Genomic DNA, 26,874 nt, shown 5'->3' with positions numbered 1-26,874 from the left:
AGGTATTGCTTCTGAAATTTTACGAACCTATCTGCATAAAGACCCCGCCAAAAGACTCAACCCCCAACTCAGAAACCAAAAGCCTGCATGGACCTTAGTTATTTCGTCATAAATAATAATATATAAATCACATATAAAACATATACTATATAATAGCACCATACTCAGCAAAAATACCTATTCAATAGTTAGAAGCATATTTCACCTTTTTGATATTCTTCGTCCAGGCAGAGATCTTGAATGACTTTTTCAGTTCCAGCATAAAGCATATGAAAAAATTCACCATGACCAGGGTCCAAACATCGTCTTGAATAGTTTGTAATACACTCTAAACCACCAAGAAGCTTTCTACAAGGGAAAAGATAATACGAATATTTAGAAGACAGATACTGAGTGAAATCAAGTAACTTTCCAAGCTTAGAATTCCTCACTGCTATACGATGTGTCAATGTTACATTCGAACTCGTTGGAGGCAAAGGTTTCTTGAGGAATAACAGTAAAATCCATGCTAAATAATTTGTGCTAACAAGTTGTTAAATCCTTCTATTTAACAAATATATAACAATTTGTTCAAGGATTTCAGGGAAATGTCTTTTCAGAATCCTAGAAAAAACAACAAAAACAAAAATTCTGAAAGACATTGAACGCTTATTCACCTTAAACTAAAAAGAAATAAATAATAAGAAGTAAAAAAGGAGCACAGATTATATATAAAAAATGTCAACAAAATGAAATGACATATGAAACGTCAAATGATTAAATGTATAAAACAAGCACAAAATGCCATAAATAAGTGTGGCATTACAACCCCCCGTCAAATCTCCCAAAAGGCTAAGCACTTGAGAATCATTTGCATTTTACTGAAAATAAAATTGACGATGTGATATAAATTTTATTTGGCCTGTTAGGTTTTCTGTACCTTTAAAAGGAAGCACCTAGTAGCCTCTATCACACTCTATACTAGTAGCAATAGTTGGCAAGCCCTGTGCATTTGAATGAGCCCAAACACAACTAATGCCTTCTTTTGCCCGATTCATCCATAAAATTGGTATATATATATATATATATATATATATATATATATATATATATATATATATATATATATATATATATATATATATATATATATATATATATATATATAGATAGAGAGAGAGAGAGAGAGAAAGAGAGAGAGGCTATATATATACATATATATATATATATATATATATATATATATATATATGATGGATAGATAAGCTTTTATTTTCGCCAAAATTTTCATGGCACTGCCAAATTTCTTTGGCATAGTCACATTAAAAAGCGAGAAAAAAAAATCAATCAATCCTCCTAATTTTCATTATTAATTTTTATAAAATCAGGTATAAAACTCTTCGCTAATTGCTGGTGGGCACAGCGAACCGGCTGAAGTTTCTCAACAGGCACTGCAACCCAGCGCGGCAGTCGTTTTTTTGCGGATTGAGGGGGAAAAGGGTTTTGTGGATTGAGTGGATCAAAGATTTTCTTCCGAAATCCATGCAGGATATATATATATATATATATATATATATATATATATATATATATATATATATATATATATATATATATATATAAGTGTTGGGAAATACTTAAGTAAAAGTACTTAAGTAATTACTTAAGTAAAAAATCTGAGTACTTGTACTCTACTTAAGTAAAAAATTTCTAAAGTACTTAATACTTATACTGAACTAAAAAATTGAAGTACTTAAGGGTACTTAAGTACTCAAGTACTTTCTTGATGAGAAAAATTATACCAGCATAACGCAGGGCGATGCGACGAATTGAACTGCCTATATTAGTGGATGAATGGATTTTAGTCTTTGAGAACAGCGGCTCCTGGTCTGGCACGAACTTTCAAAAAAGGACGCTATCATGGCAGAACTACCATATATATTGAACGGACAGTTTTTTGTGATAAATTTGATAAACAGTAAGAACAAAAGGAAATCAACTAGCAAAGAGGCTAGTGAACTTGTAGGCTCACTTTCGGGGTCGTCTGATTCTGAAGATAATGAAGATAATACTGGCCCTGATTATAGCTTACCTTCTAAGAAAGTTAAGGGAGATTTCTTTGCTGCAAGACCGTTGAAACTGATACAGTCAAAAGTGAATTCTTTGGCACTGGACTACACTGTGGACGAGATGCGACCCCTGTGACACTGTTGAGAAGCAGTCGTTCAAAAATCTGATAACAGGTCTTGGACTTTATGCAAAGGTTCCAGGAAGAAAAGCTTTAGCTGTGCAAACTGAGAATAAGTTTTTGAAGTACAGAAAGATACGGTTCGTGATTTTTAAATCACCGACTACATGTCGCTGACAACAAACATTTGGTGTGGTAGCAACAAAAGCTACTTGGAATGACTGCACACTTGCTCAACGAGGATTGAAATGGAAATTGTATGCCCTTGCTTGTTGCTGGTTCAAGGGCTCATTCACTTATGACAGAATTGCTGAATAACTGAATGGTGTATTTGCCAGGTACATAATTGCAATTGATAAAAATGAACGAGGGGTTTTGACTGATAACGCCTCTAGCTTTAGTAAGGCATTCAGGGAATATCCGATGGTTTCCGATGAATATGTTCAAGACAGTAACGAAGAAAATGAAGATGAAGCAGGTCAGTATGGCTCATTCTATTTTACAAACGTTGGAGAGATGCTCGATTCTCTTGACGACCCCGAGTATTTCCAACTTCCTCCACATCTCAGGTGTGTCAGCCACACACTTAACCTGCTTGGATCTACCGATGCCGATAAAGCCCGCTGTGATATTCCATGTAAGAGGCAGTACCATGCCGCTTTTTTGAAGTGTATTGCTCTCTGGGATGCCGTAAATAAGAGTTCAAAAGCTGCTGATGCTGCGAAAGAGGTATATGACTAACAGATTATAAGACCTGTGGTAACCAGGTGGCACTCGAAGTATGAAAGTGTCAAACGTTTGATGGATTGTCACAAAATGGGAAAGCTTGCTAACGTATGTGATGCTTTGCAAAAACCAAGGCTAACTTCTCGTGATGTTGAAATTCTTGAAGAATCCATAAAAATTATGAAGCCAGTAGCAGTGGCATTGGACATTCTTCAGGGGGAGGAAAATGCTACTTCGGTCCTATCTATCCTAAAATCAAATAATTTGAAAGGAAGCTCAAAAAGCTGAAAGATTTGCCTTTGGTACATGCTCTACTTGTGGGTCTGTCATGCAAGAGACTATGTTATTGCCACGGCAAGTCATCCTTTCTTCAAATTGAAGTGGTGTCCTGATAACCAGAAGGATGTAGTAGTTGAACTCTTGGTAGACGAAGCGAAAAAGGTTGAAGATTTCAGAAGTACTTACGAGGCTGATAAAGGTAGCTTCTTATCTGGAGACGAATACTTTGATCTTAGTGATGAAGAAACTACTAATTGTAATTCTGGCAACCGTGACCGTGAAACCAATTCTGTGAAGGTTTTGTCATATTTGAATGAAAGGCGAAAGGAGCTCTTTGTGCTCAAAGTGTACCCGAGGGTAATGAAAGTTTTCAAGAAGTACAGCTGTATCATTCCTTCGTCTGCACCTGCACAACGACTTTTTTCGGTAGATGATGGAATTTTTACTCCAAAAAGAAACATGCTCGGAATTGGTATGTACGAAAAGCTTCTGCTGTTTAAAGAAGCAAGAAAGAAATTTTTTAGAGAAGTACTTAATACTTGTACTTAAAATAAAAAAAAAGAAGTACTTGGCACAACACTGATATATATATATATATATATATATATATATATATATATATATATATATATATATATATATATATATATATATATATATATATATATCGTTTTAGCTCTTTTTTTAAAATAAATAAATGAATAAAACTTTAAGTTTGGGATGACAATAAACTCGTCTTAGATTCATCCGTACCTATTCAATCTCCAATGGGACGTTTCTCTACACTGCAAGATCACACAACTGAAATGGACCGGGAAAATTGCCCACTTGGAAGGGAATTTGCTTGCAAGTTCTCTGATGAAATACAATATAGGAAAATAGATAAACATATAAAACACCAGTTTTCACTTTCCAATGCAAAACTTTTTATTTAGTACTTACGGGCACAGTGAATCAAGTTCTTCCTTAGTAGTTGCAAAGCCAAGATTTCTGTTACTCGTTACAACTTTCAAGGGATCCGTACAATTGTTCAAAGATTCTTGTCGACATTGAAGGTAGGCCATCACATTATCTAAAAAAAATTAAATTTCAAAAAGATTTGTATCTAAAGAGTAGGACTAGTTGAAAACTGTTAAATTTAAGTAATTAACAGACCATATTAAGACTTTGTATGAATTTTGAACTCTGAACCAGAAGTTGTTTTACAAAATACTACAATTTTAAATCTTTAACAATGAGCCATAGCTTAAAGATGTAAGCTAATTTGTTTTTATTTATTCATCTTATATAGATCAACAGATTTCCATATATTTCATTAAATGTGTGTATAATTATTGTTATAATCTTTTGTCTTTGTAACATGTTTTCCTTGTACTTTTTGACGAGCTTTTTTTGTATTTGATCTTCTTCGACACCTTTTTTTTTTTTTTTTTCGTTATGCTATTATTGATGAAAAGGTTATATGAGAGTAATAATTGCAGCGTTCTAAAGACAGAGGCGCCATTTGGGGGGAGGGGTCAGGGGTGGGAATTTGCCCACCCCATATTTTCCAGGGGGGCCCAAGCTTCCACCACAAAGGCCCTTTTCCGGCCATAATTATCCATTATGTCCAACATAATCCATTCTGTTCAAATGATTTGAACCAACTGCACGCCTATTGGCCAAAGAGCGTAATTACCTGACGACCCTTGGGGTAATTACGCTATTTACTATTAATCATTGTAAACTTTGAAAGTAGGTTAGATTCATAATAAAAGTCTCAAGTTCTGTCAAATGCCCCATGCCCACCATAAGATTTGGCCCAAATGGCGCCTCTGTCTAAAGAAATCTAGATAAGCTATACCAAAGTCTACCTGAAGAAATTCACATAGACTGACATGCAATGTTGTCGCTTCCAAAACGTTTCTTTGTGCTGCTGATGTAACTTCTGATGTTGAATCAGAATTTGAATTCAAAGTTTTCTCATCAGTCAATTTTTTTGTCAATAATTTTTTTTTTGAGTTGGATTTTTCGGCAGAGTTTGGGAGACTCGGAAAAAAATATTAGATTCTTAGGAAAATTCCATGTTAAACTTTTGCACATTAATTCAAAAATGAAAGCAGATTTTTATATCACCCTTGTTTGTCTCATTCAAAGTTTTCCATTCAGTTTTGTACGTTTCAACTCCCAAAAAGGAAATCAAAATCTATTAGGGGAAGATCATGGACGAGAAAACATTCTGACTGAATTTTGCAGTTTAACGTTAAAAATTCTGTAAGAATCACAGACTTTATCTCTTGAGAAAAAAAAAAAAATCCTTTATACAAGTTTATGAACAAATGAAACAAAAAAACGAGCAGAAATTAGAATGGATGATCAAATCAAAAACATCGTACGTAGCAGCACCTGTAATCAGTATTTTTTACTACGGCATTCAGCTTAATTTATGTTGTTTCTGGGTTTCATTTATTCAGTTACTATTTTCTGTTCATTTTTAGTTTAAAGTATTATACGACTTTATGTCTGCTTGTGTTAGATTTAAATATGACTCTTGAAAAACTTCTGTCTTTGAAAATATTTCTTTTCATTAATTTCAGTTTAACTTTTAATTGACGTAGTTTTATCATTGACTAATTGTAGAAATTTTGTACAATTCTTTTTTTAGTTAATTAGTTTAACATTAAAATATTGGATTTAAATTTAAATTTTTGATAAAATTTGAATAGTCAGTCAAATCATTCGATTGGCCGTGTATTTTGTGTAATATCATTCCACGGCATTTTTACTATGGAATTCCGAGTGGATGGGGAGGTGATTTTTATTCATGCATTAAAAATCTGTGTAATTTTTGGCCTTCTAAAAGCCAAATTGTAAACGCCATTGAATATATACGTATCTTAATCCACCACTTCATTAAGAGAATCTTTTGCCATATTGTAAACGCCCTCGAATATATACGTATCTTAATCCACCACTTTATTAAAAGAATCTTTTCACGTAAATTGCTTCGTGTAAATCTAAGAACAAGTTGGCAATTCTATGAAGTTTCTATTAGGTATCCCTTGATCGGGAAGCAACCGACGACTTGGGTCTTGCATTGGTGTAGCGCAACCTCTCTTTGTTACTAAAGAGCGTACATTTAAAAAACAGAAATTACATAATTTTTTCCCCAGGGGTGGTCGTATTGTTTTTAGTATATATGGCGCATGCAAAATTACACAAAATGATAATTGACTCCGAAAAGGTAAAGAAAAATCTCCGAACAAGGAGCAGCAAAAATCATATTGAATTGCAACGAAAATTTTACAAAATAAAATCTGCGCTTGGAAGACAAAACCAAATTACAATGAAATGAAAAAAACTGCTAGTTTAGCGTGGATGAACATCAAGGAGAAATTGAATTCACGCCACAATTACTTAATTCAATCGAAATTGCTGATTCCCCCCATAGAATGAAGAAATGTGTTAACTTCTGCAAAGATAAACGGGAACTAAAAATGAATTATTTTATATATAAATATATATATTTATTCGATATTAAAAAAAAGATTAAAGGATTAAAAAAACGGATTAAAAAAACGGATTAAAAAATAATAAGGCTCCAGGTGCTGATAGTGTGATAAACGAGTTTCTTAAATATGGTGGCTCTGAGGTTAGAAATAAGCTACTGAAGATTATGAATACGATTTCTGAAAAAGAGGAAGTATCTAATGATTTTAGGAAAACCTCAATCAAAGCACTGTATAAGAAAGGTGACAAGAGTGAGTGTCGTAATTATCGAGGCATTAATCTGATCTCTGTAGGTAGCAAATTACTGAGTAATATGATACTTTTTAGACTGAGGAATGCTGTAGACAAAGTTTTAAGAGAAGAACAGTGCGGTTTTAGAAAAAGTAGAGGATGTGCCAACCAAGTTTTCACTCTTAGGTAAATAACTGAGAAATACCTTCGTCGTCAAACACCTTTGGTCCTCAGTTTTATAGATTATGAGCAAGCGTTCAATTCTGTTGATAGAAGAGCTTTAGTAAAGGTCTTATCGTTATATTGCATACCAGACAAATACATTAAAATGATCTGTGTTATGTACGAGAATAACACTGCTGCAGTTAAGATAGGAAATGAAGTTTGGTGCTGGTTTTGTATTTAATCAGGAGTTAAGCTGGGGTGTGTTCTATCCCCCCTTTATGTGGATCATATGGATGGACTATGACCTAAGGAACACGCGAAAGGCAATTGGAGACCATAGAAACAAATGGAGGGGAAAAACTCTCCTGGACTTAGATTATGCTGATGATTTAAGCATACTAGATGAAAGTGTGAGCAAAATGAATAAATTTTTAGAGGTTTTGCGAGTTCAGGGTGCTAGAATAGGTTTGAAAATTAATGTTAAGAAGACTAAGAATAAGTGAAGATGAAAAGGTGACGTTGGGTAATGAAAAGATTGATCAGGTGGGCAGCTTCACTTACCTTTGTAGTATTATTAGTAAATACAGTGGGAGTAGTGAAGATGTTAAAAGTAGAATAGCCAAGCCTCAGGGTGTTTATTCACAGTTAAAAAAAAGTTTGGAAGATAAGGAATATAAGTCTGCAAACCAAGATTAGAATATTGGAAGCTACAGTGATGAGAGTGATCAAATGTAGCTCTGAAGCATGGGCACTCCGAAACGCGGATGAAAATTTACAAGATGTTTTCCAGAGAAATTGGCTATGGATCGTTCTGGGTACCCGGCTGACTGACCGTATTTCAAACAGTAGGTTGTACGAAAAATGTGGTTCAATCCCACATTCTAGGGCTATAATGAATGAAAGATTGAGATGGCTAGGCCACGTTCTGCGGATGAAGGATGACAGATTGACGAAGATTGTCATTTTTGGCCAACCGTCTGGGGCTAAACGGAAAGCAGGTCGTCCTCGTTTGGGTTGGGAGGATGTCATAAATAAAGATTTAAAGGATATGGGAACTTCCTGGGAGGGTGTAAAGACAGAGGCGTCATTTGGGGGGGGATTGTCCAGGGGGGGCCATGCTTCCACCACAAAGGGCCCATTTCCTACCATAATTATTAATTATGTCCAACATAATCCATTCTGTTCAAATGATTTGAACTAACTGAACGCATAGTAGCCAAAGAGCGTAATTACCTGACGACCCTTGGGGTAATTACGCTATTTACTATTAATCATTGTAAACTTTGAAAGTTGGTTAGATTGATAATAAAAGTCTCAAGCTCCGTCAAATGCCCCATATCCACCCAAAGATTTGGCCCAAATGGCGCCTCTGTGTAAAGAGGGAGTCCTTGAATAGACTGGGTCGGAGGAGGATTTTGAGTAGCTGTGTTGGCCTCAGGCGGCTTGGTGCTGCAGTGAATTATTATTATTAGTAGTAGTAGTAGTATCTATACGCATATATATATATATATATATATATATATATATATATATATATATATATATATATATATATATATATATATATATATATATATATATATATATATATATATATAACTTTGGTTTCTTTTTAACTTGTTTTTTTTAGTTATATTTGAGTTACAAGACTATTCTAATTGAATCTGCTTCTTTTTTGTGACTTATATACACTCTCTTTGCTGAGGATGGCTTTTAGCTATAGACCAAAATATTTGAATATTTTGCTTGCCACTGCTTTGTTATATAAATTCCCAAGTCCTTAGAATTATCAAACAGTTCGTGGTAACTAACTGTAGTAAGGAGCGACCCGGCTCAATAGTAACCGAGACTCTAAAAAATAGAATTTTGATGCCAATAGTTACATCAAAAGAATCGCATTTTAACGCTGATTCGAAATATACAAGTTTCATCAAGTTTGGTTTTACCCATCGAAAGCTACGAGCCTGAGAAAATTCGCCTTATTTTAGAAAATAGGGGGAAACACCCCCTAAACGTCAAAGAATCTTAACGAAAATTACACCATCACATTCAGCGTATCAGAGAAACCTACTGAAGAAATGTGGAATTTTGTATTTTTTCCCAGAAGACAGATCACGGATGCGTGTTTTTTTGTTTTTTTGTTGTTTTTTTTCTTTTCCCCAGGGGTGATCGTATAGACCCAGTGGTCCTAAAATGTAGCGAGAGGGCTCATTCTAACGGAAATTAAAAGTTCTAGTGCCCTTTTTAAGTAAAAAAAAAATTGGAGGGTACCTAGGCCCCCTCCCACGCTCATTTTTTTCTCAAGCCCCTGGATCAAAATTTTGGGATAGCCATTTTGTTCAGCATAGTCGAAAAACCTAATAATTATATTTTTCGAGACACCTTAATCCCCCACAGTCCCCGGGGGAGGAGCTGCAAGTTACAAACTTCGATCATTGTTCACACTTAGTAATGGTTATTGGGACGTGTACAGACATTTTCAGGGGGACTTTTTCATGCTAAATGGGGGTCGAAGGAGGGTGTTACGCGGGAGGATCTTTCCATGGAGGAATTTATTATAAGGGATGAAAATTCCCATGAAGAGACCACAGGATTTTCTAGCATCATTAAAAAAAAAAAATGAGAAAATTAATAAAAACAAGTTTTTTCAGGTGGAAAAAAGGAGCAGCATTAGAAACTAAGACGACGAGAAATTTTTACGTATATAAGGGGGTTCGGCTCCTCCAAAATACCTCACTCTTTACGCTAAAGTATTTTTAGTAATTTCGACTATTTATTCTACGGCCTTTGTGATTCAGGGGTCATTCTTAAAGAATTGGGACCAAATTGAAGCTTTAGTGTAAAGAGCGAGGTATTGACGAGGGGGAGAACCCCTCCATATAGGTAATGTATATTTTTTGTATAAGACAACTATAGAATTTTGTTACGTAAATTAATTCTTAAGTTGCGTATATTTATTACTAATAAAAATATTCGCAAAAAAATAAAAAGTTCTAGTTGCCTTTTTAAGTAACAAAAAATTGGAGTGCAACTAGGCCTCCTCCCCCCTTTTTTTTATCAAAATCGTCCTCACTCTTTACGCTATAGTTTTTATTTTTTGAAAAAGTAGAGTTGTGAGAAAGAGTCAAACTTTAGCGTAAAGAGCAAGGCGTCGAGGAGGGGACAACTCCTGTCATATACGGAATAATTTCTGTTCATTTTAAGTTTTAATGTCGCTCCTTACTTGCAGTTAAAAAACTTGTGTTTTTTTTTTTACTTAATTCATGCATGAGAAAGACAGCATAACATTAAAAAAAGTAAAGGATACGGCATTAGACTTTACAGTCCCTACCGGCGGTGCTGATCTTCGTTTCTTGGCCCTTCAGCCAGGAAGTTCAATGGGGGGTTGGGGGCAGCCATCCAGTATAATATTAGTGGTAGTTTAATTCTTTTTCTTAGGCCGTTCCATTCATTATGCACTGTATTTTCAAAACATGTATAAATAGCCATTTTTAAGTTTAGATACTTGGTCATTTGGATAACTAACTTTCTAATTTCAATGTAGGCTACGGGTATGTTTTTTGTTTTTTTTTATCATATGAAGGACGTCTTTTACCAGTTATAAATAGCATCTGTCTAAAAGTAGCTGCATTGATCATCACTGTTATTAATGTAACACGATATCTCATAACTATTTTAATATTGATGAAGACAAACTTTTCCCAGTCTATTAAATAGTTGCTTATAGTTCAAAATTTGGATAATAATATATACAGCTAAAAGTCTTTTTTATGTTGATTCGAACTATGCAAAATGTATTCTATTTAAATTTATCGCTTTAAACCCATTAGCCGTAGAAAGTTTGAATAATTCGATCATAAGGGGGAGCAATCCCCATAAAGAGGGGTAAAATTAATGAAAATTGCACGCTATCCAATTAGGCGTATCAGAGTACTCGGAAGCAGAGGCTTCATGGCCTTACCTATAAAAATGTGAAATTTCGCATTTTCCCGAGAAAGATGATCACAGATACGTAGGCCACTTTTTTGCCGGAGATGGACACGTCGAGTTATTGATTGTAGAATATCGAGATGGCTCTGAATTCAAACGACTGTTAAAAGCTCTAGTACCTTTTTTAAGTAACAACAGAGATCAAGTTAGAGCAAAGTTGCATTTTCTGGTATTCTGGGCACAAGACAACTATTTTGGCCGGAAAAGCACCGAACTGCCGAACAATGAAAATTATGAGATTCCAAATCAATTCAAGATTGCCACAAGTTTACACGTTTAACCTCTCATTCTCAAGGTTCACAATGCCATGCAATTGCGCACTCATTCCTGAATATTTCGACTGAGTTGATTCACTTAAGGCTTCATAAGTTTATATACCGGAGTGCATAGTTGCGTACCAATTACTAGGTGAGGGTTTGGTGGATATTTCTGTAGGTATTGGGGGGAGGGTGTCTGTAGCCCCAGAAACTGCATTTTTAGGCAAAAATTGTCCAGCATTGGATGAAGGAACCTTCCGACAAATGTGGAAGAAAAGGGAAAGAACAATATGCCCCTAGTCTCCCTTCATTCTGATGAATATTAACTAAACTAACCCAACAATATGACTGTTGCGGAATGGCAACTCATCTCCTACTCCAACACCGTTTTAAGTATGTAATAAAACATTTCATTCAAATATTCACCTCTACATAAGGAGGGATCGAAAGCATCTTCTGTAAAGGAGATTTGTTTGAAGAGTTCGTACTGAAAAATGAGAAAATGATGGCCCCAAAATTCATTGTTGGTATTTCAGATCCCCTTCCCCGAGAAATGTTAAAGGAGTAGTTTTTCAGTACTGAAAAATTTTCATTGTTTCCCTAGAAGTTGTTTCCCTAGATAATGATCAGACTGAACCAAGAAATGTGTTGTTTTAGCGTCTGCAAAGATACACAGTAGAAGGAAATAAATTAATTTGGTTTCTGCGAAGGATAAACAGGAAAGGTAGCGTGTAATTTGGATATTTCAGAAATTAAGAAGGAATTAGGCAACCATGGTAATAAGTAATAGAACCAATGGTAATAGATTATCGAAAAGGCCCACTTGAGTGAGTTAAACAATTTTGGGTCAATTTGGAGAAACAAAACCGCACCAAGTGCTCATTTTGTCCATGGAGCACGAATGAGGGGGAAGGACGATTGCCCCATAGGTGTTGGCAATTCCTCTTTTTCTTACTTTTATTGAAAAAAAAACTTTAAAGAACGAATAAACTATATTTAAAAAAACCCTTTGCAAGTGTATCTTCATCAAGAAGAATTAAAAAATCTTTGCCCCCCCCCTACATTCTTTTTTAAATGGTACACCTGATTTTGACCTCTCTTCCTTTGTAACAATACAGGCCTGGATGAATAAAGGATTAAGTAAGCAGCACCAATGTTGAGGGGGCGAAAATTTGATTAAATAAAATATTTTTTCAAATGAAAGTAAAGAACGATATTAAAACTTTTAATTAGCTTATATCCTGAATATAAGGTGGCTGCCGTTTTCTATATCCTCAGCTCTTTACGCAGAAGCATTACTAGTACTTTACTGAAAGCATTTTTGAGTACAACAACTGTAGCCAGTTGCATATTGTAAAGATTACAGTTTCTGATTGCCTTTCCAAATATTTGAAAACAAAATGATAACAGTTCAAAGTAAATGCATATCAAAAGGCCCTTATATTCTTGATGAATTGCATGATAAACCTTTTAATGCACTTCTCATGTATTGGGTGGGTGTTGATTCATGTAGAAGGTGTCATTCATCATATAGTTTTGGAGGGGATGGATCTTTACTTTGAAGAGCGGCTTATTAGAGGTCTGCTCACCATTATAAATCACCATTTCTATTTATTTTGTTTTAATGTCACTCTTTACTTTAATTTAAAAAATGTTATTTATTTAGTTAAACTTCAAACAAACAGAAAATATATCGAAGTACAAATGAAGCATTAAACGAGCAGAAATTAAATGGAGCTAGTTTTATGTGGCATGTGCAGCATGAAGCGTTGTAAAAGGCTTTGCAGTGTTTGCAACGAGTCAGTCTGAAACTTGAATTTACTTCGTTTTTGCACTGAGTAAGGATTCGTTTTCGTAATATGTCGCTAAATATCTGCAGCTTGGACTAAAATAATTTTTGCACCGGGACTCGAACCGCCAGGTGTTGCCTTGTATCAAATAAGAAATTGACTCATTTTTACACCGAATTAAGACTTAGCTCGTTTTTGCATCGAGTACAGGCTTAAATACTTTTTGCAGCTAATCCAGACATGACAAGCTTCTGTATGGCGTCAGGACTTAGCTTACTTTTGAACCAAATCAAGGCTTAGCTCGTATTTGCACCGAATTATGACTTAGCTTATTTTTGCACCAAATCAGAACTTACTCAGTTCTGTTTTTCTACTAAGTCAGGGGACGACTCGTGTTCAAACTGGGGAAAGACTTAGCTCGCCTTTCCTTCGAACTTAGACTTGCCTTCTTTTTCTAACAAATCAGTATGGAGCTTATTTTCGTACGGTGTCACCTAGCTCATTTTTGCAGCAAGTCAGTTCGCAGTTTGGACTTAGATCATTTACCACCATATCAACTATTTTTGCACCGCGTTAGATCATAGCTTAGAATAAACTTTTTTGCACCGTCTCGGGACGTGCTTAGTTTTTGCACTGAGTACGTCCAGAGTTTAAACTTGGTTCATATTTGCTCAAAGACTAGGAATTCTTGTATGGTTCTGGTTTAAATAAAGTGCAATATACCAACCTTTCCTGAAATAAGTTGACGGTGGCGAATGGGGAGGATAGAGAATTTTTGCAGGCCTAATTAGTATCTCCAATCACACAGAATTGAATTCGTTGCCTGATTTCCGCTTAAACAAAGTTTTATAATTTGGGGCCTTGTCCTTTCGGCTTCAAAGGTTGTTTCCCTCCTTGAGGGACTGAATCTTTTGTAAGCAAACAAGGGCCTGGGAGGGGGACTGGTTGTGTTGCCTTGACTATTGGCCCATAAAAGGGCCAGATAAGTTTCAATTTCTGATCGAATTATGTCATTTTCAAGTTTCTAACACAAGCGTCATGTTCTTTATTTTCCTTTTCAGTGTCTGTATGTGTATATTTTTTTTCTTTCTCGCTGCATTCCCAACCACAGACATTTTGGAGGAGGGAGTGTATGATGCTTTGTTTGCTTTTATTGTTTCAATTTATTATGAAATTGTCGAATAAATCTATCTAGACTAACTGCCTCTGCAAAACGCTGCTACACTGATTCCGATAATATTGTAATTGCCATCACTGTCAAATGTAGAATGACCGCTGTAACATATTATTGTGAAAAGAGGAAGAAAAGAAAAGTCTCCTTACAGGTTGAAGGGTGTCAGAACCACTTGAAAGCGTTTCAATACACTAAACACTAAAGCTTAAATTTTGTCCCAATTCCTTAAGAATGACCCCTTAATCACAAAGGCCGTAAAATAAGTAGTTGTAATTACTAAAAATACTTTAGCGTAAAGAGCGAGGTATTGCGAGGAGGTAGACCCCTCATATGCGTTATAATGTCTGTTCGTTTTCAGTTTTAATGCTGCTCCTCACTTTCAGTAGAAAAAAAATTGCACATTTATTTTTTCATTGTTTTTTAAATAATGCTAGAAAATCCTGCGCCCCCTCCATTAAAAGTCTCTTCCCCCATGAGAAGTCCCTCCATGGAAAGACCCTCCCACGTAACCCAGCCCCCTCAAATCCCCCCTCCCAACCAAAAAAATCCCCCTGAAAACTTCTGTACACTTCCCAGTAACCATTACTATATGTAAACACATGTCAAAGTTTGTAACTTGCAGCCCCTCCCACGGGGACTGCGGGGGAGTACGTCGTCCCCAAAGACACAGTTATTAGGTTTTTCGACTATGGTGAATAAAATGGCTATCTCAGAATTTTGATTCGGTGACTTTGGGGAAAAAATGAGCGTGGGAGGGGGCCTAGGTGCCCTCCAATTTTTTTGGTCACTTGAAAAGGGAACTAGAACTTTTAATTTCCGTTAGAATGAGTCCTTTCGCGACATTCTAGGACCACTGAGTCGATACGATCATCACTGGGGGAAAAAAACAACAAAAAAAACAAAACAAAACAAATAAACACGCATCCGTGATTTGTCTTCTGGCAAAAAATGCGAAATTCCACATTTTTGTAGATAGGGGCTTGAAACTTCTACAATAGGGTTCTCTGATACGGTGAATTTGATGGCGTGATTTTCGTTAAGATCGTATGACTATTTATACCCTATTTTCTAAAATGAGGCAAATTTTCTCAGGGTCGTAACTTTTGATGGTTAAGATTAATCTTGATAAAACTTAAGATCAACTATATTTAAGATCAGCATTAAAATGCGATTCTTTTGTTGTAACTATTGGTACCAAAATTCCGTTTTTTAGAGTTTCGGTTACTATTGAGCCGGGTCGCTCCTTACTACAGTTCGTTACCACGAACTGTTTGATAAAACCCTGCGGTTGCACCTGCCCTAATAAAAGTTTGGAAGTATAGCATCAGAGTTTGAACCCTTTAGCAGAGAATTAAAACATGATATTTCCAACCCTTACATTAAGTAGATGTTGTCACTATTTTAGATGATGTTCGTAAATGAGTATTCTCTGCTTTTTTATGTTTCTTCTGCTATCAGAGTCACACCTTTCGACGAAATAAGTAGAGCATAACGAAATACACAATTCCGAAAAATTCACCTCAGCTTTGTCTAGTCCAATTGTAAACAAAATATCAATTCTTGATGAAAGCAAGAAAAAAGAGGAGATTAAAAGTACATTTAGCTAAAACAACGACGATTTCATTAAAATTTATTTTAATCATATTTAAATTTAAAATAATTACTTCAATAGCGTTACCTAAGCAAAGAACGATGTGTCTTAAATATTTATTTTTTTCAACCAGAGCACGTCGTCTAGAATGGCTGGTTAATTTGGGACTGAAAGTTCTAGGTCCCTTTCAAAAAGTCAAAACAGGTGGGGGAAAACATCCCCCCTACTATACCCTTTTTGCTAGCGGCTCAAGTCCCTCAAAGATATTACATCAAAATTTTGTTGAAAATAGTCGAAAGATTGTACCAAACTGTTTGTTTCTAATCATTAGAAAATCTGGATGCACAAATGCACTTTTTGAGGCATCAGCACCCCCCCCCCACCAACAAAATAATATACCACCCCTCCTCCACTATAGTTGATGCGAAATTATATATTATTGCCCATTACCTCTGTTAGACCTAGATTTATCAACCATATTAGTTTAGATTCTGCCTTAGTTTCTATGAATTAATATCCTGTCAATATAAAGGTTCAAACAAATTGTATTACTGATATTAAAAGCGAGTTCAAAATTTGGAATGCTAAGTGTGGGTCCAATAGAGGGGTCCCAGGGAAGGTGCACTCAGTAGACAGGATTCTATGAATGCGACTGGAAAAGTAGGCTTATCTCCAATTGGAAATAAATGGCACATTTAAGGTCAGTTTTGTTCTAGAAAATTTATTCCTGATGGACAAGAGAACAAAGTCTAAGGTTACAATGAAGAGGCAGAACCTAATCGGGAGATCAGAAAAGTTAAAAAAAAACAAAAAAAACAACTGAAAATAAAGCCTTCTGTGCATGGTCTCTGACATATATTTTCCGTGAGGAGGAGAAGAGGTAGGCAAATTTTAATAGTTTTCTTTAGAAGCGTCATATTTATTCTATGTTTATAAGATCTACACTTTTGGGGGATTGTTTTTTTGTCATCAAGAATGCAAGACGAACAGGTTGGTTTACCCCACCCCCTCCCTGCTACGGTCACCCATATATTATTACCAGTATTAAAAGGCTCTTGAGAATACGTAACCCGGGGTTTAATTGCCCGACCGTCCTTTCTTCCCCACTGTCATACGGACTTGTTCATGCATGGTCATAAGTTTTTGCAGGGGAAAATGTGTTTCAAGATGCAGTTTCATCTTAACACCAGATAAAGGGGTAAGTATTTGAAAATCATTCAAGGAGGGGATCGGGATACCTTGTTTAGGGATCCCTGTGGTACGTTTGGAAGCTGACTGTATATATTAGTGTTGTCAAAGTCTAAAGAAAAATAGGAAAATAAAAATAACAACGGTTAAATGTAAAAATCAAAAGGACTTACCAAACTGAGAAATAAGAAATATGAAGTAAACCAGCGTCAAGGAAATGTCCATACTAAAAACACGCGCCTTACATATCGAAACCAAATGAACATTATAAAACAGGAACATTGTAGAACAGATGCGACTGAAAAATTGACTTTTTTGACAGGGAAATTAACCATATAATTAACGCAGTTTTCACTTTTCATTTAAACTGGGCTAAGACTATGACAGATAAATCAAACAGACGTAACCAGAAATGAGAATTAAACAGCAGCGCAGAAAACATTTACATACGCACACACACACACACACACACATATATATATATATATATATATATATATATATATACTAGCTGTTGGGGTGGCGCTTCGCGCCACCCCAACACCTAGTTGGTGGGGGCGCTTCGCGCCCCCCCCAAGCCCCCCCGCGCGCGTAAGTCGTTACGCGCCATAATAGTTACGCGCCATTGTAGTTGTGTCCCTATGTCCCACCTGTGAATATAGATAGATATATATATATATGGTTTTAACTACGTAAAACTTGCGAATATACAACATTCTTTGCTGTCCCATTGTCTTTGCATATAAATAGATTGTCAGGTTTACCGACTCTTGAACATGCAACATATAATGGTCCATGGGAAAACAATCTGTATTCAGATCTATACCTCATGATTCTAATGATTGCCCTTGAGCTTTGTTGATGGTGATTGCTAATCGACCATTCCCTGTCCCGGTGTCCCGGTCGTCATTTACATCCCCCTGTTTCCCCCGGTCGTCATTTACATCCCCCTGTTTCCCCCGGTGTCCCCGTTGTAGTTGTGTCCCTGTGTCCCGGTCGTCATTTATATTCCCTGTGTCCCGGGTCCCGGTCGTCATTTGTATCCCGGTGTCCCGGTCTGTATATACATTCGTTTTTTAGTTTTGTTTTTCTCCTTTATTTTTTTCCTTTTTTTTCTTTTTTAGCTTATTTAGATTTTTAGATTTTTTAGTTTTTTTATTAGTTTTTAGTTTTTTTTTCTTTTTAGTTTTTTTGTCCCGGTCGTCATTTATATCCCCCTGTTTCCCCCGGTGTCCCCGTTGTAGTTGTGTCCCTGTGTCCCGGTCGTCATTTATATTCCCTGTGTCCCGGTCGTCATTTGTATTTTTTTCCTTTTTTTTTCTTTTTTAGCTTATTTAGATTTTTAGATTTTTTAGTTTTTTTATTAGTTTTTAGTTTTTTTTTCTTTTTAGTTTTTTTGTCCCGGTCGTCATTTATATCCCCCTGTTTCCCCCGGGTCGTCATTTATACTCCCTGTGTCCCGGTGCTTTGTTGATTGCTAATCGAACATTCCTTTTGTCCTGGTCGCTTTCTCTTTGAGTGTCGTCATTTATTTTTTTCTTTTTTAGTTCTTTTAGTTTTTACCTTTTTTAGTTTTTTTTTGTTTTTAGTTTTTTTAGTTTTTTACCTTTTTTTAGTTTTTTTAGTTTTTTTTAGTTTTTTAGCTTTTTTATTTTTTTTTATTAGTTTTTAGTTTTTTTGTAGTTTTTGCCTTTTTTTTAGTTTTTTTAGTTTTTTAGCTTTTTTATTAGTTTTTAGTTTTTTTTGTAGTTTTTGCCTTTTTTTAGTTTTTTTAGTTTTTTAGCTTTTTTATTTTTTTTATTAGTTTTTAGTTTTTTTTGTAGTTTTTGCCTTTTTTTTCTCTTTGAGTGTCGTCATTTATTAGTTTTTTCCTTTTTTTTTTAGTTTTTTATTGGTTTTTACCTTTATTTTAGCTTATTTTTCAGTTTTTTCCTTTTTTTTAGTTTTTTTTATTTTTTATTTTTTTTTAGTTTTTTACCTTTTTTTAGTTTTTTTAGTTTTTTAGCTTTTTTACTTTTTTTATTAGTTTTTAGTTTTTTTTGTAGTTTTTGCCTTTTTTAGTTTTTTCAGTTTTTTTTTTAGTTTTTTATTGGTTTTTACCTTTATAGTTTTTTTAGTTTTTTAGCTTTTTTATTTTTTTTATTAGTTTTTAGTTTTTTTTGTAGTTTTTGCCTTTTTTTAGTTTTTTCAGTTTTGACGTCACCTGATCCAGTTTTTTCAGGTGACGTCACCTGACACATCCATCCATCCATCCATCCACAGACAACTTATTTTTATATATATAGATAGATATATATATATATATATATATATATATATATGTATATATATATATGCGGAAGTGATGAAAGACTTGAGAGCCATGGCTAATTAGAGTAACTTTTTTAGAGTCGTATAATGCAACTACTATTACTACTACTGTTACTACTACTACTACCACTAGAGCTACTACTAGTACTACTACTAATAATGTGTTAATACTGCTACTAAGTCTAAGGGTATGAAGGTGAATATTGAAGAGAATTTTGAGGGGAAGTTTGAACTAAATCAAAGCAAACTATGTGCATCCAGGTTGTCAAAAGGGCGTATCAGGAATATTTTAGAAACGGCTTGAAGTAGGAAGTTGAAACTTACACTGCTTGTTGTTGGAGATATTGAACTAGCCAAAAGGCAACACATGCGTGCTACCTCTACCATTTTTAATACTACTACTACTACTGCTACTGCTACCGTCGCCACGGAATGGGATGAGAAACATGTAGCCCTAGGAAATGAAGACCAATCTCCGATGCAGTTGATGAAATTCACGACGGCGAATACAAATAATAACCATTACCAGACTTTAACTAGACCTACGTTGCCTGAGCAACGTGAAGTGTTGTGGCAACCTTTGTCCGGCTTTGCCGAATAAAGTGTTGCGAGAGCAACACTTTGGTTTTGTTTCTTTGCTATCAGTTAAACGCTGAAGTTGTCAGCCTATCGAAGCTTTTAAAACGTTATGTTCAAGAAAGAACGCGATCAGTAATCATATGATCAAAGACTATTCCTTAGCGTTGAAAAAACAACAATAACAAAAGAATATCGAAAGAAGGGATTAAATTGACTTTGCAGCCAGTTGAACTTTATCCTTTTCAATCGTAGACATCGTGACGGATCAAGACTTGGAACAATATCTTACATAATCTAGTGGGTATTATAAAGCTATCCGTAACTTTTCAGGATCAAAATACCATAGATGACACTCTATTAATTGTTACGAAACTGCCTCGTTGTTTACGTTATCGTTTGTACCCGTTGCGTAAACACTTAATTCTAGGTTACAGTGAGTATGGGTAGGCTACACCAACTAGCAAAAGTTACAAACCCCTCTTCACTAAAGATAATTGTAGCATAACAGACGATTATTACTTGCAAGTCCCCTACATGTCTTACCACTGGAACCAACTCGGTCTTACCATCAAATACACTGGAAAAAAAAATAATAGGTACACCAAATAGCAACATTGGCAAACCCCTCACTGCCGAAGATGATTATGAGCTAACAGCCGACCTTTCCTTTACAAGTCCCCTACATGTCTCACAATTGGTATCGGCTTATTTTTGGTTTCAGTGTGCACCCTACTACTGAAGTTGTCAACCCCTTGAAACTTTCAAACTAGTATATCTCATGAAGGAATTTTTGTACCAAAAAGTGGATGATATCAGCTCATCAAGAGCTATCGATTGCCGTAAAAAAAATTCTATCTGTCTTAGTTCAAAAGTTGATTTTTTTGCCGTAGGCCAACTTTCTAACGTCACCACTTAGAAAGGAGCAAAGGATAAGCTCCAATTTCTTTAGCAATGACAAAACTTTTAAAGTTTCATCTGATAAAATTTCTCTACATCAATCCCAAGTCCGAAAAAACAAATGATAAGCCCAGCCGAAATCACGGCAGCACTTTCGGACACGTGGGAAAATGCCGCTTTTTTGCTTCTGAAAATTTTTCTATTTATCACTCAAAGAAGATATATTGGCTGTGGGGCCGGGTAACTGCCGCATATATTTAACACTTATAGATTTTAGTCCATCTTCAATTTAAAAGTGGTGCCTGCCTGCTTGCTTGCTAGAACAGAGCTTTCCACTCGAAACCAGAAACATGGTTTGATGAAACGAAAGCTTGGCAGCACCACTTCAGAAACTCCTCTCTGATATAGGCTACATAACTCCACTTCATTTCACACACCATAGGCTCTGGCTCGTGGACAAGCAAAAACCATCCTTTTTGGCCCCAGGCAAGATCTTCGCGGAGCTTTCCAAAATGTAATGCCATATTCATCAAACCGGCCTGAGGTCCACACTTTCCGTAAAAACCGCATAGGGTAGACCCTTACCAGTTTCCAGGAATAAGCCGACATAGGTGGCATAGGTAAAAAACAAAACAAAAAGGATCTCACAAAATCATCAAAGGCTACCCCCCTCCACTTCTTCATAAAAAAGTGAAGATAGAATGGCATTTTCGGCCCTTTAGCCATAAAAACTATTTTTTATTGCACAACAAGTAAGTTCAGTTATTTGGGTTGTAAACACCACTTTCGAACTAAACTTTGTATTTTTGTTTTATCGTATTTGATACTAAATTACACATTTCTATACTTCCAACATCTCAAATTTCATTAAGAATTTTTACTTTGTCAATAAAATATTTACTTGTATATTAAGCCATCGTCAAGCAATTTGAAGCTAATTTTATTAAACGCAATTTGAAAAGACGTTTAATAGTACACAATGTTTTATTTCCTTTTATACTTTATATTTACCGTTGGAATCCTGAATAAATGTATGTCTATCAATCTAAAAAAATATATATTTATCTAGAATGGGAAGGTCTCATTGAAAGTGAGTGTTTTAGTATACGGAAGTATAAACAACCACTTACCTATATTTTAACACTTCCATACATTTGAAGCTCCAGATTATAATTATTCTGAAACACAAATTCTTTAAGGTCCTCAAAATCAACTTCATTTAAATCCGAAAAGTTGGATAAATCACCAATAAAGGTTAGGCTCGGGCAATGGTTCACTAATGAATGGAAGGATTCTCTTGTCAGTCCCGACTCTGTTGCAACCCGAAAAAACTCAAGATTTCTCAAAAATCCATTTAAAAGTACATTTTCGAGAAACTTTGTATCTATACACCTTGAAGTTTCTTGATACGGTTCCTCTTCAAACGTAAATGTCAAGTGCTTTAAATTTGGCAGTCTTCTTAAAATCTGAAAAGTTATTTCAGAGCTAGAGCTTGTCATTTCCAACTTTTCCAAAAGAAGATGGTTCTGATACACTGGGTCTTGTAGGGTTACTTTACCAATAAAGCTTCGCAAATTGGGACACAATTCAAGGATTTCTCCAAAGCAGATAGGAGGGTTTTGGTTTAATAGTACCATATTTTCCATTTCTTGTCCATAGTCTCGCAAATATGCATACAATGGCCAAATGTTGTTACTAAAATCTAAATTTATGTGCAATTCCCTGAGCTTTACGTTGAATTCTTTGACGTATTTTAAAGGTATATGCACACTTTTAAGAAACGGACATTGCCTTGTCAGTTTACTAACCCATTTTTCTTCCCACATTTCTTTGAACTTGAAAAGTCTGTCAGGAAACCGATGTTCTAGAATAGAAACTAAATCAGAAGGCACAGGTCCACCGAAGCTTTCTAAGCTTTGGCAGAGTTCCAGAATTTCTATAACACATTCTTCATTGCAATCAGTCCCTGCTATTCCAAAGTGTTTAATTTTTGATAGGCAGCATTCACCACAATCATTAGGCATTGAAGCAAAATTTAAAAATGCAAGAATCCCTTCCTCATTCACTAGTTGTGAGTTAGTTACGTCGATGTATACCAAATTTTTCGCACTTTTGCCAATAACACTCAAAGCCATATTATCACATATTTCTCTTAATGTAACAGAAGTCAAATTTTTCATTTGATATAATGAAAAATGTAAGAATAAATTTGCCATTCTCAAATACTGAAGTTCTTTTCTTGGACTTAATCGAGCTGCTAAACTCAAGCCCTTCAGTTGATCTAAGTTGTGTTTCTGCAATAATTTATATAGCCGTATGCATTCTTCAATGGATAAATAAAACGACACATTGTTGCTGAAAAGACACAGATCTTGGCAGTTTGAATCCAGTAAAATATCCAGAATATCTAACAAATTCCCATGTTTACAAAAATAAGAAATTGATTTGTCGATCATAATTTTTATTATGTCACGCGGAAGAGTGGATCGAAGTTTTTCACGAAAAGACTTTAAATTTACATTTTCTCCACATAAAATATCATTAAGATCGTACAGAACTTGTTCCAAGACTATAGAAAAAAGTGTACTAACTTTTTGTCTAGGAGGCATAATAAGAAATTACAAACTGACACAGGGGAACAAGTCTTTGGGATATCCAGAAAGCATATCTTCCCCATTGCGCTTAGACATAAATAGAATGAAATTATTGCCACCTATATAAATTTTTATTTTTTTGAAAAGATGGCAATCTAAAGATAATGGTTGCGCCATTATCTATAAGTTGAATAATAAAATAAAGCTTAAAACAAAGAGAAATATTTTTCTATTGAAGAAAAAATGAAAACCAAAACAAACAGAAAGTATATAAACAATCATCGCAAAAAAACATACAAGAGGTACTAATATAAATAAATAGATAAATCTCAAAACAAGTGAACCTTAAATAGAATATGCAAATCAAGATTGAAATGAACAAAAATCTCTACAAACCTATGTTTGGGTTTGGCCTTCTTCTCTGACTGTAAAAGTCCAAAACCTACTGCTTCTTTGGCGTTTTTCTGAAAACTATATGTGTTTTGAACAGTCTTGGAAATTACAAATAAAACAAAACTAAATGTTTGATATATAATACTATTAATTTTTGAAAAATCGTTAGTTCAAAATTTACAACCAAATGCCAAAATGTTTATTTTCATTGTCGTAATAAGCACAAAAAAAAATATTTGTAATATAATTCGTTTTCAGTAAAGTGCCAATGATACAGAAGGTGTTAGACTTTTACAGTGAGAGAAGAAGGCAAAACCAAAACTCTTGTTTGTAGAGATTATCGTTTGCTCCAAGCTTGGTTTGCATATTCAATTTAAACTTCCCTCTTTTTAAGATCTAATAGTCATTTATATTAGTATCTGTTATATGTTTGTTTGCTATGATTGTTTATCTATTTTATACTTCAGTCGCAAAATATTTTTGTCCGTTTCAAACTTAATTTGCATATTCAACTTAAGATTTACTCGCTTTAAGGTTTATTTATCCACTTATATTAGTGCCTGCTATATGTTTTTTGCTCAGATTGTTTGTTTAATGTCTGTTCGTTTTGGGTTTCATTTACTGGAAAAAAAAATTAAGTTTAATATTTTAGTGTACTTAAAGTTTTGATATTTTCTTTAAAGTAAGAAAAGTGAAAACATTTAGAATGTATTTTGTTTTCAACAAAGCGCAAATTATGTTCTGGGCTTAAGAAGCCATGGGGGTTATCAGCCCACTCATGTTAATTTTTGCTGGTTTTGAGTTTGACTCGGCTATTTATTGTAATTTTGTTCTTTAAGGAGTTTAATTTATTTATTGATGGTGATTTGTTGCTTTTTCATGCTGGGAACATTATTTGTCTAAATTTCTGCTCATTCTTGGCTTAATGGAGCTCTTTACTTTTCTTTGAAAAACTTGTTTCATGGAAAAAGTTTTTAAAATTAATTTATGTTTGTTTTTTATTGACATAGTCTTTTTCAAGGAAAAATAATAGTTTCCCTCTCTTCAGTATTTTCTATAAGAACCCATAGTATGGGTCGCTATTTGTATGTTGCAGAAACTTTTTCAACAATTTTTAATCCTGAAATAAATAGTATTTTTAATTTAATTCTATAGCTTCTGAAGTTGACCTTAAAAACAAAACTTAATATCATTCCAGACGATTCTATATATGCTCTTTGACAGCCTGGATACACTTACACTCGTTTTATTTATTTAGATTGTAAGAGCAGAAGTAGTAATAGTCGTATCCCCAAAAGTTTCAACTTAATATCCCCATCCGTTATCGACTTACTGCTTACTGGCAATCATAAACATAATAACTTTTGATTTATTTTAAAGCAACATTTAGTATTAAACCATAGTGGGGCAATTGCATAATTGTGGAGGGTTGACATGCCTAATATACCTAAAGACATAGTTGCTGGACCGTTCTAATATGCTGAGAAAAACGGCTGTTTCAAAATTTTGACTGGATGAGTTTGGAAAATGAATGAGTCTGATAGAAGGGCTGCTTGCCCTCCAATCTCTCTTTAATCTTAAAATGGGCACCAGAACTTTTGATTTTGAATCAAATTAGCACCTTTAAAAGTTTCAATGACATTTCTGGCTATTACAGAGTGGTGCTGTCTATGGATTGATGCTGACTGTAAATGTAGCAGTAACAGTAGTATTAGCAGTATTGTGCGCATATTGCCTTTTGGTGGTACCTTTAAGTATTCTTAAAAAGTTCCAACTTAATACTCAAACCAATTCTCGAGGAAGGCTATTTTGACAATGTGCATGCACATAGCGTCTTTGGATTTACTTCAAATTTCGCCTTACTACTGTAAATGGAGTAGTGTGGTAGTAGTAGTAGATGTAGTTGTATGGATATCATACAAATATTTCCTGTTTGATCATCTCTCTTATTATTTCTTGAATTTTCCAAATTAATATACTCAGTTATTCCTGTGTAGACAATCCGTATACACACACCGTGATTTGATTTAGTTCAACATTCCCCTTCAACATTCTCTGAAAGTCTCACCTGAATACCCTTCGTCTGCTTGAAAAGTAAAGTGCAAATATACATACATTCTCAAAAACATATACTAGGTGTAAACAGTGAACGAGTGGCCTAACTTGCCCTTGTCCTGAGGACTGTGGGGAGGTTGACATCCCCGAAGACATAATTACGGGACCTTTCAATAAGGCTGAACATAATTGTTCTCTTAAACTATCGATCAGGTATGTTTTGAGGAATGATAGGATAGGCTCGGTGGAGGAGGATGATTGCCCTCCATTAACTTTTGACTCTTAAAAAGGGCACTAAAACTCCCAACTTCCAATCAAATGAGCTCAATCCGATCCAAAGTTTATGCAACTACTCGTTCCAAAAAAATCTTATAGGCCCCGAGCATAACTTACGACCCTTGCCAATGGGCTCTGGAGATTGTGTCCATTCTAAAGACATTATTATATGATTTTTAGACTATTTGTAACAAACTGGCTATCTCACAATTTCAATTGCATGCGTTTTGAAAGGAGGATCTCAGGGAAGGAGGCTAGATGCTCTCCACCCTTTTAGACTCTCAGAAGGGAACTAGAACCATAGATTTCAAATCAAATCAGCTTCTTTTAAAGGGAACGGGACCGTCTGATTTTTAATCCATTGAACCCCCTCCGGAGTTTATACTACCACCCTTTCCATAAAAAAACTTTCTCGGGGCATAACTTACAACCCTTGCGCTGAGGGATGTGGGTAGGGGGAAGGATGTCACCCTCAAAGACATAATTTCCAGACCTTTCAACTAAGCTGAACAGACTGGCTATCTCACAGTTTTGATTTTGATTTTTTTTTTTTTGGATTAGGGGGGCTGGTTGCCATCCAATCAATTTTGACTATTAGAAAAGGTCCTTTCAATTTCCAATCGAATGGGCCTCATTTGAAGTTTCAATGACAACAAAGGGCCATCTCAAAATTTCTATCAAATTCATTTCACGAAAAAAAACAGTTGCGGGGGAATGACCGCC

At 35.0% G+C, this 26,874-nt stretch overlaps 1 protein-coding gene across 3 annotated transcripts in view; it reads right to left on the bottom strand.

The window, feature by feature from the left end:
• LOC136037213 (uncharacterized) overlaps positions 1–23,533 on the bottom strand; it is a 44,160-nt gene extending 20,627 nt beyond the window's left edge. Inside the window, exons 1-4 of one of the 3 annotated variants that reach the window (XM_065719804.1) lie at positions 23,425–23,525; positions 17,221–17,345; positions 4,115–4,244; positions 206–348 (exon numbers count right to left, since the gene is read on the bottom strand). In XM_065719804.1, coding sequence (XP_065575876.1) covers positions 206–348; positions 4,115–4,244; positions 17,221–17,345; positions 23,425–23,510 — 484 coding nt within the window. In that variant the 5' untranslated portion in view covers positions 23,511–23,525. Of the gene's footprint in view, positions 1–205; positions 349–4,114; positions 4,245–17,220; positions 17,346–21,963 lie in introns of those variants that run through there. The other 2 variants (XM_065719805.1, XM_065719803.1) reach the window with 2 other exon arrangements.
• Positions 23,534–26,874: the final 3,341 nt, after the last annotated feature.

This window comes from Artemia franciscana, chromosome 16 (genome assembly GCF_032884065.1).
Source record: "Artemia franciscana chromosome 16, ASM3288406v1, whole genome shotgun sequence".
Lineage (NCBI taxonomy): Eukaryota > Metazoa > Arthropoda > Branchiopoda > Anostraca > Artemiidae > Artemia > Artemia franciscana.
Note: the sequence above shows the minus strand (reverse complement) of the source record. Positions and strands in the feature narration are given on the sequence as shown.